Source organism: Sinocyclocheilus rhinocerous, unplaced genomic scaffold (genome assembly GCF_001515625.1).
Source record: "Sinocyclocheilus rhinocerous isolate Xijiao unplaced genomic scaffold, SAMN03320098_v1.1 scaffold481, whole genome shotgun sequence".
In the NCBI taxonomy this organism is placed as follows: domain Eukaryota; kingdom Metazoa; phylum Chordata; class Actinopteri; order Cypriniformes; family Cyprinidae; genus Sinocyclocheilus; species Sinocyclocheilus rhinocerous.
The window spans coordinates 127,042-137,216 of NW_015657695.1; the positions used below are offsets into that span (position 1 = coordinate 127,042).

The 10,175-nt window shown below is 45.7% G+C and overlaps 1 protein-coding gene across 6 annotated transcripts in view; it reads left to right on the top strand.

The window, feature by feature from the left end:
• The window catches only part of LOC107721478 (G patch domain-containing protein 8-like), a 34,236-nt gene extending 24,067 nt beyond the window's left edge, over positions 1-10,169 (top strand). For all 6 annotated transcript variants that reach the window (XM_016529486.1, XM_016529491.1, XM_016529488.1 and 3 more), the window contains 5 exons: positions 1,446-1,513; positions 1,603-1,689; positions 5,568-5,711; positions 5,866-5,996; positions 6,085-10,169. In XM_016529486.1, coding sequence (XP_016384972.1) covers positions 1,446-1,513; positions 1,603-1,689; positions 5,568-5,711; positions 5,866-5,996; positions 6,085-10,018 — 4,364 coding nt within the window. In that variant the 3' untranslated portion in view covers positions 10,019-10,169. The remainder of the gene's footprint in view (positions 1-1,445; positions 1,514-1,602; positions 1,690-5,567; positions 5,712-5,865; positions 5,997-6,084) is intronic.
• The last annotated feature ends 6 nt before the right edge of the window (positions 10,170-10,175 follow it).

The window sequence follows — 10,175 nt, forward strand, 5'->3', positions numbered from 1 at the left end:
CAAAAAAAAAAAAAAAAAGGATAATGTACATGGGTAATGCATGTATTATCTATAATAAAATTTTACAATATTATTAAAAACTAACATCCTTAAATATCTATCTGATCTGAAAAAGAAATAACTAATGTCAACTTTTTTGTTTGTGTTTATGTAAAGTTCCTAGCCCTTTATTGCGATAAGTTACTCCCAATATTATTCAGACATTTTTCTTGTCTTTTGTCAGTAGATCAGCCCAAGAGTATGAACTGATCCTGCTTTTAACTTGAACAAACCCCCACCCCATCCCCACAGTCTCCCAGGTAAGTACATCCTTTCCCCAACCCTGCACTGTCACCATGGCAACCTCTGGCCTTTGACGTCACTCTGCTGCTGTAGCTCAGTGCTTGTGTCCTTATTTTCTCTGTTCTCTGTCTTTCTCTCACTCCCTGTGTCGCTCTTTCTTTCTCTCTCTCTGCTTCGTTTGGCTGGTTATGAGTGGATTAGGCAATTATGTGTCAATCTTCAATGTAGTTTTAATTGTCCTTTTTTTTCTTTTGTTTCATTCTGATTTGTGTTCATTTTTCTGATGTTACTTTTCCTCTGATCTAGGTCTTTTCACAGCTTGTGTATATAAAACATGACGGGCTATGACTATCAGTAAAACAAAGTACTATTTCAAGATATCATATGGGTCACAAACCTTCATTTGCATCCAGGTGTGGCCTGCAGTCAGGTAGGAAAATCAGATGATGAGCAGCTCAGAGAAGGTTCAAACCTAGAAAACCTAAATGGGTGTAAAGAGGAGAGTAATATGGAAGGCACACTGTGTATCAGGCAGTCAGTGTCGTCGCAGTGCTGTGAAGAGATGCAGTGAATGCTGATATCTTCCCCCTCTCTTAAGTACTCCCTCCAGCAACCCAAATGCCTCCCTGTCATCTGAGTTAAGAACATGAGTTGGACAGAACACAATGCGAGACATGGCTCAAAAGAGAGGGAGCGAGATAACAGAAAAAAGTGAGGACGTAAGAAAGGACATAATAAGACCTCCTTAAGCAGGCCACTGTAGGGATGCTGCGGCAAATTCAGTGAAAACTTCGGCCCAACCTTCCCCTCCTTGTTTTCTGTCCCGCGCTTCTTTCAACAGAAGTTTCTTTCAGGGTATGCAGTTCATTACAAAATAAATTGGCAGTAAACTCAAATGGTAAACGATTAAAACTAGGCTTAGTTACAATCACATCGCAGCACCTGGAATGACCTTTTAGAGGAGAGCTGCACATGAAGCTGTGAGAATGGCTAGAGTTTGGTTCACTGTAGCTTTCTGGTCTCTTGCACTTGAAGGCAGTCTCTCTAACCCAGCACCTTGTGCTCTAAGCAGGCTGTCCCGCCCCGAGTTTTCTCTTGCATCTGAGCAAAAATCTAACCTCTGTCCCATCTCTCTCTCTCTGCCTCTCCCCCCAACATCATAGGACGAACTGACCCTGTGCCCATCATCCTCAAATATGACGTCATGGGAATGGGGCGCATGGAAATGGAGGTGAAAAGATTGCTGTTTGTGCTTTTTTTACTGAATGTTAATATTAATGTATGCTCCTCTAACCTTTGTGTGTATGTGGGTGCCCACAGCTGGACTATGCAGAAGATGCCACAGAGAAGCGTCGGGTGCTGGAAGTGGAAAAAGAAGACACAGAGGAACAGCGTCAAAAATACAAGGTGAGATTCTATGACAGCAACATTGTTCATTGTCCTTTTCTGTCATTCTTAAAGGGGACATCGGAGGCAAAATTCTACTTTTACAATAGTCCATATTATGGCTATTTCTTTCTTTGATAATTAACTAATATTTTATTCAATAGTGCAATAAAAGATAGTTTTATTTTTGTTTTAATTAATTATGAATTTGTTACATTTATAAAGCGCTTTTCTGGGTACTCAAAGTACTTTACATGGAAGGGGGAATTTCCGCAACCACCACCAATGTGCAGCATCCATCTGGATGATGTGACAGCAGCCATATTGCGCCAGAATGCCCACCACACACCAGCTAACTAATATTTTATTCGAGTAGGCGGTAGTATGTTTCCAATACATTCTTGTTCTCTCTCCACAATGCTCTAACATCACACTCAGACGGCAACGCAATCTTGCTAAGCTGCGTCCTATCTGCACCTCTTCTGCTGCACCTCTGTCATTTTCTGTGGGTCTCTGTCTCAGTCAGCTGTCAACAAACTTCATTCTGGCCATTGCTTCTCAGTCTACTCTTAGTTTCTTGGGCTTGACTGAGACCTGGATTCGTCCAGAAGACACAGCAACCCCTGCTGTTCTCTCTAACAACTTCCCTTTCTCTCACACCCCCAGTTTCAGGTTGGAAGGGTGCTGGTCTTCTAATTTCTAATAATTGGAAATACTCAACCCACTCTTCCCTACGCAATAAAAATTATTTTGAGTTTCATGCTATTATAGTAGTAGCTCCTGTTAAACTCCATATTGTAATGATTTATCGCCTTCCTGGTCAACTGGGCACCTTTAGAGAAGCTGTATGGGCTGCTGTCCTCATTGTCTGTGGATGGCAGTCCACTTGTAGTCTTTGGTGACTTTGAAATCCATCTGGAGAAGCCTTAGGGGCCGTTCACATATCGCGTCTTTTGCGCGCTCAAGTTCGTTATTTCAAATGTAGACGCGCGGCAGGCGCGCTCATAATGGAAGCGACGCGGTCGCGACGCGCACGCGACTTCCGCGTCTTCATGGACAGCGCAGGTCAAGGTTGCTTAGCAACGGCAGACGCCTCCGGAGCGCAAGCGCCCGAACGCTTTGGGAAAAAGCAGAAAGCGGCGCGCCTAGCGATTTCCACGCGTTTTTAGGCGCGACATGTGAATGGCCCCTTACACTGCAGACTTCCACTTCCACTCCTAGCTTCATTCGATCTCAAATGGCTTACCACCACAAGCACTAACAAATCAGGCAACCAGCTTGACTTAAGCTGAGCAGTCTTTTTGGGTGGCTCACCAATGTACTATATATCTCTAATACAAAAAATTAAGTAGGCTTGACCAAAATGTTTGTGGGGAGAAGAATTTATTGAAGATGGTATTGTAGGAGTTCTTCAATAGCGATGTTAGCATGCCCTCCTTCAAACAATCTAAACCCTTGTAAGAATCTTAGCTTCTCCCAAAGTTCTGTCTGTGGGATAGAATTTTACACCTAAAGACAAAAGGGCTAGAAACAACAGATACTGTTAGGACCTCCCGCTGGAGATCCTGCACTCTACAAGACATTCCTGAGCCACTTTTGACACAGTGAATCAGCCCTGGGGAGGAGAGGTATCCAAAGAACATCAACTGACCACAGGGTTTCCTCTGGGATCAGTTCTTGAACCCCTCCTCTTCACCATATACACTACATCACTGGGACCCATTATACAAGCACATGGTTTCTCCCACCATTGCTATGCTGATGACACATAGCTCTATCATTCATTTCAATCAGACAATCCAATAGTCGCTGCAAGGATCTCAGGCTGCCAGGCAAACATCTCGGCATGGATGAAGGAACATCACCTGCAGCTCAACCTGGCAAAGACTGAGCTTCTCGTTTTCCCTGCCACTCCGACACTACAGCATGATTTCATCATCCTGCTAGGTTCATCAAAAATTAATCTTTGGTGACCAGCTGACCTTCAAGGACCATATTGTAAAGACAGCTCGATCATGCAGGTTTGCATTGCACAACATCAGGAGGATCAGGCCCTTCTAAACAGAGCATGCTGCACAACTTCTTGCCCATGCCCTTGTCATTTCTAGGCTGGACTACTGCAATGCTCTTCTACAAAAGGGCTAGAAACAACAGATACTGTTAGGACCTCCCGCTGGAGATCCTGCAATCTACAAGACATTCCTGAGCCACTTTTGACACAGTGAATCAGCAGATTCTCCTGTCTACCATCACAGGATCTGCGCTCCACTGGTTTGAATCTGATCTCACAGGTAGGTCTTTCAGGGTTTCCTGGGGAGGAGAGGTATTTTGCGTTCAGAACAGCCACAGGCTCAGCTCCCTCCTACTTCCTCCTCACTCTTCAAATCTACATCCCCTCCAGAAGCCTTAGATCTGTAAGTAAACGATGCCTCGTGGTAACATGACAGAGAGGCATTTTCGTTCACCTTTCCTGGCTGGTGAAATGATCTTGTTATTGGACCCGCAACCCGCCCATGCTTGTCACCGTCCGGCCCACCCCCACACCACACCCTACACATAAATATTATTCCACCCATTACATCAAATATTAGCGATTCACTTGCGTGTCCCCGCCCGCATACAGGACTCTGGCTTCCCCCTTGTGGACAACATAATAGACAATCCTGGCCCCAGAGAGTGATTGTAAATTAAGTTTACATGAAATATGTTTGAAATTTCATTCTGCATCTTCTGAGATTTCATTGTAATCCTTCTCATAAAGTCACTGAATTAACCATTACCGGTTCACCTGATTGCGTTGCCATCTGCGTGTGATGTTAGAGCATTGTTGAGAGAGAGAACAAGAATGTATTGGAAACACACTACCACCTACCTGACTCTGCCTGAAAGGTAAGGAAAAATACACTTACCTGTGATGATTTTTTTTTTATATCTCTGAAATATATGATAGTATTCTTGAAAACAATCTTTTAATGTATTAGTAAATAAAATATCAGTTAATTATCAAAGAAAGAAAAATTAATAGCCATAATATGTACTATTAATGCTGTGATACTATGATACTCAGATACTGTGATTTCCTTCTCACATAGCTGATTTCACAATTAACTCTTCACCTGAACAGTTTATGTTGCTGTATATGGTATCGTTATGACACAAAATACATAATTTGGTTATGGCGGAAAGTAAAATGGTCGCCATGGCAACCACGAGGTGTTTTTGCGATGGCTCCATTTCTGAAAATGTTTAGGGCCGCAAACTATACAAGTGTACCAAGTTTCATGCTTTTATGAAAAAGTGAACATTTTCACATATCACCTGGACTGAGGAATTTTAACAAAAGTATGTTGCAGGCATTTCATGAAGACCCTAAAGAATCATATCAACTTGTGGTCAATGGGCATCCGATGTCCCCTTTAAATATTTTTTGGTCTTAAACCTATGCACATAATTTCTCTTTCCTTCCAGTCCTCCCCGATTCCCTCTTTTGTCATAGAGTAGCCATAAGTCGTATCTAGTTAAAATTCTGTGAATGTTTGAGATTGATTTGTCACAGTCACTATGCTTGGACAGATACAAAGCTTCTCTTGTTCCACTGCAGCTCAACCACATACAAACAAACATACAAAAACGTCATTGAGGATAACTGTGGGTAACCTAAGAAAAGTGTCTCTCTCTAAAGCTGTGTAGTGTTCTAAACATGTTAATATGTATGCTGCATTCTCCTTCACACAAACTCAATGTCTTTTGACAAACTATCCTACGTATGCAGTACATAACTCAACATGTTTATTTACCTTTGCCACTAATGCCAAAAATTGCCTATGCAAGTCAGTTTTCCAAGCCCATTCAACCTCAGTCCATTAATATTTCATAATATGTTGTTCTGTGTTTTGCAGGATTATGCGGAGAAGGAAAAAGCCATAGCTAAAGCTTTAGAGGACCTGAGGGCCAATTTCTACTGTGAACTGTGTGATAAGCAATACCAGAAACATCAGGAGTTTGACAATCATATCAACTCCTACGATCATGCACACAAGCAGGTATGAGAGATTTGCATCGACATGACTGTACTTAACAGCTTGAAGTTTGAACAATTTTGAACAAGGAATCATTTTCTTCACATTCAAAGATCAATTTGACTTGTGATGCTACATCTCATAACACATTCTTATTCCTCTCTGTTTAATCCTACAGAGACTGAAGGAGCTGAAGCAGAGAGAGTTTGCCCGGAATGTGTCTTCTCGTTCCAGGAAGGATTGCAAGAAACAGGAGAAGATGTTACGGCGGCTTCTTGAACTGGCCGAACAGAGGAAACAGCAAGACCGGTAAGCAAAATTGAGCAGAACTTCTGTTTTTTTTAAAGGAGTGTTGCCAGTTGTAGCACAAGTTCTCATTCTTTATTTTATTTTGCAGTGACCCTGGTAGTGGCCCTATGTTTAAAACTACCACAGTGGCAGTAGATGGAGAAAAGGGGGAAGACTCCATTGATGGAGTGCCTATGACAGTGGACACCAACACAGAAGCTATTGAAGATAAGGGAATCTGTAGTGTTAGTGGTCAAGGCTCCCCTAGAACAGGCCCTGCCATCAGCTTTGGTTTTAACAAAGCTAGCTCTTCTCCAGTACCTTCTGGAGGCTCACAAGGTCCCAAATTAAGTGTCTCCTTCTCTTTTGCTAAGAAAGCCCCAGTCAAACTTGAGACGGCTGCCGCTGTGTTTGCAGACCATGGTGAGGAGACAGTGGAAGGAGAAGAAGGTCAGGAAGAGGGAGGAGAAAAGACTGGAGGAGAGGACGTAAGTGTGGCATCCACCACTGATATCCCTCAAGCAGGAGAAGGAGGAGGAGGAGGTGGAAGTAGTGGAAGTGGTGGGAGTGGTGGTGAGTGTGAGGAAGAGCAGTCACAACCAGATGATGGAGGTGCCCTGGCCTCGACTTTGAACAAACTGAAGATGATGATGAAAAAGGAGGAAGGTTACTCTGGACAGGAACCACAGTATTACCATTATGTACCACCTGCACATTGTCGGGTCAAGCCGCATTTCCAGTTTCTGCTTTTCATGAAGGCTTCAGACAACTGTGATAGCAAGGAGGAGGAGGAAGATGGAGCAAAAGATGAGAAGGCAGCAGCAGGTAACGACGGAGAGCAAGAACATATCAAAGTCAGCAGCTGCACATCTGAAAAAGACATTGAGAATGAACCTACACAGGCACAAAACACAAATCCCACATCAGCTACAGCGAAGACAGAGGAAGAATCAGGTAGTACACCTGCAGGGCTAGGCGATACAGCAGTGGTAGATAGCTCGTCCCAACAAGCTGATACCAAGCATGTAATGTCCGAGCCCACAGATACAGGTCCCCGCATGCAAACTGGGCCTTTCTTTCCTGTGCTAAGTAAGGATGAAAGCACCACCTTGCAGTGGCCTTCTGAATTGTTGGAGTTTACTAAGGCTCAGCCATCCCTCTCCTACAGTTGTAATCCTCTTTACTTTGACTTCAAACTGTCAAGAAACAAAGGAAACTGGGCAAGCAAAAACCGAAAACCTGCCAAGCCAGTTAGCGCTGAAGGACGAGAGGGGTCTAAGCCTGAAAACACAGACAGTACTCCAGCCACTAGTGGAGAGGTTTGCACTGCTACAACGATTGCAGGGTCCAGTACAGTTCAAAAAGAACAATCATCCTTGAAAGAGGAGGGTGGTGAGAGTGAGAACAACAAGCAGAAATTACAAAGTAATGAAGATGAGTCTGCAGGGTCTAAGAAAAAGAAGAAGAAGAAGAAACACAAGAAGTCAAGCAAGCATTCCAAACGTGAAGAAAAAGCAGCAGTGGAGGGGGAGTTAGAAAATGAGATTCCAGGAGAGAAAACTAAAAAGAAGAAGAAACACAAAAGAAAGAAAAGCAAAAATAAACCACGTAGCACTGATGAAATTGAAGCAGAGGGAGGTGACAGTAAGGAAAAAGAGAAAGACAAGGATGACAAAGATGGAGTAGCCACTGCTCAGTCATCAGGAGTAAGCACATCCCACGAAGGAGGAAAGAGAAAACGTTCCCACAAAATGTCTCAGGGGTCTAGAGTTGAGGAAAGCAGTGCAGGAAAGCCTAGCTCTACAGAGGAACACAATGGTACTAAACGTCTTAAACCTGACACCAACACACCTGCCGCCTCCTGCTCTGCCTCAGCCCAAAAGAGCATAAGTGGAGGTCGACCTCCAAGTAGTGACAGCGAGGAGGATGGTGGATCATCCACTCAACGTTCTCGACCAGCTCGCCGTCACTCCACGCCACCACGTGAGCAGCGAAGACACCGCAGTGACGATTCTGGACGATCAGGACGTTCACATAGTAGGTCGTCTCGTCAAGGAGACCACAACCATAGACGCCACAGAGGTCAAAAGTCACACAGTCGATCCTACTCAAGTAGCTCTGAGCGTTCCTCAGCAGGGAGCAGTGCTTACAGTCGCCGTAGCCATAGCTATTCAGACAGTTACAGTGACTACAGTGATGAAGGACGTCGCCGCAGATCAAGAAGACCTTCCTCTGACTCAGACTATGAAAGGCGTGATAGTGGGCGATCTCACAGGCGACGTTACACCCCATCTTCTTCAGAGGTGGACTCCCGTTCACGTTCACGCTCACACAGCCGCAGGAAGCATCATCGGCGGAGACACCAACGGAGCAGTAGTCGCAGCTCCAGTCGTAGTAGTAGAAGTAGCAGCGCTCGTTCTTACAGACGCAGCAGCTACAGTCGCAGCCGTAGCTCTGCTAGTCGTTCATCTAGCTCCACCAAGGGCTCTCCACATCGGCACGGTCACAGCCGGCGATCTGACAGTTTGACGCGGCGGCGGGATTTCAACCGGTCACGAATCTACCGATCCCAGTCTCCAAGGTCCTCTTCCCGCACACAAACCCGAAACAGCAACTCTTCATCGGTACAAGGAACAAGAGGTGGTGGAGCTTCCTCAAAGGAAGGAGGAGGGGCAGCAGAACATCGAAATTCATTCACAGCTCGACAACTCTTGGAGAAAATCCAATCTAAAAAAGGAGGGGATGAATCTGGTACTGGCACCAAGACAGGCCTCAAGATCAAGGACCCTCCACAGGGATACTTCGGGCCCAAGCTCCCCCCTGCCCTTGGAAACAAAAGTATGTTGCCCCTTTTTGGCAAGCTCCAAGCAGGAAAGAAGCCGTTATTTCCTTTTACACGTTTAACCGAGGGCGAAAAGTCAGAGCAAGGGAAAAATTCAGATAGTAATGAAGTTATCCTGGTAGAACCCATTCGTGAGTTCCCCCCACCTCCTCCTCCACCTCAGCCACCAGTTCAACAACAGCAGCAACAACAACAACAAAAGCAGCAATTGGAGGAGGCTGTATCAAATGCTGCGGTGTCCGAGGAGACCAGACATCCACCCTCGGACCCTCCAGCCCTTCATGAGTCTCAGCCACAATATGAGCAGGATCCAGCAATGATGATGTCTCAATACCAAGGTGAAACCAGACAAGACCCCAACAATCCCATGTTGGATGGACATTTAATGGGGCCCGAAATGGGTCCGCAGCCTACTATGCATGCCTACCCTGGCTACCCTCCCAACATGGAGGATGGGGAAATGGGCATGGAACCTGAAGAGGATGGTCTTGCACCTTTAGAAAGTCAACCAATCACCTTTACCCCAGAGGAAATGGAGAAATACAGCAAGTTGCAGCAAGCAGCTCAACAGCACATTCAACAGCAACTGTTAGCCAAGCAGGTGAAGACCTTCCCCTCAGCTGCAGCTGCTGCAGCAGCAGCAGCAGCTAATTTGGCAGCAGCGGCCAACCTTGCCCCAGCGCCACCGCCCCCACCAGCTGCACTGCAGCATATCCACATTCAACAACCCACAGTTTCTGCAGCTTCTGCTACCTCTCTTACCTCAGTCCAGCATGCTATCCTGCAGCACCACGCTGCTGCTATGGGCATCCATCCCCATAACCCACATCATCCCCACCCTGCCCATGCACAGCTAGCCCAGGTGCACCACATACCTCAACATCATCTAACCCCTATCTCCTTGTCACCATTGGGCCATTCTTTGGGTCATTCACTGGGTCACTCTTTAGGACACACCGGCTTGATTCCAGCCCACCACACTGCCTTCCTTTCAGGCCAACCTATACATATTATACCAGCCTCTGCGCTCCATCACACCCCTCTCGCTCTACACCACGTCCCACATGCTGCCCTCTACCCAACTCTCTTCGCCCCTCGGCCAGCCACTGCTGCGGCAGCGGCTGCCCTACAGCTACACCCACTACTTCACCCTATCTTCTCAGGGCAGGACCTTCAGCACCCTCCAAACCATGGCTCCTGAAAATCCGTCTTCTCTCAAAGAGAGGGCCTGGCCCAGCAGTGTGAATAGCTAAAACTTTTTAGCTACCGGTTGACACGATCTGGCGACACACTGTCCTCTGCGTGCTCTGCTACCTTAGGGTGACCTCAACAGGGCTGTTTAGGAGTACATTTAAATT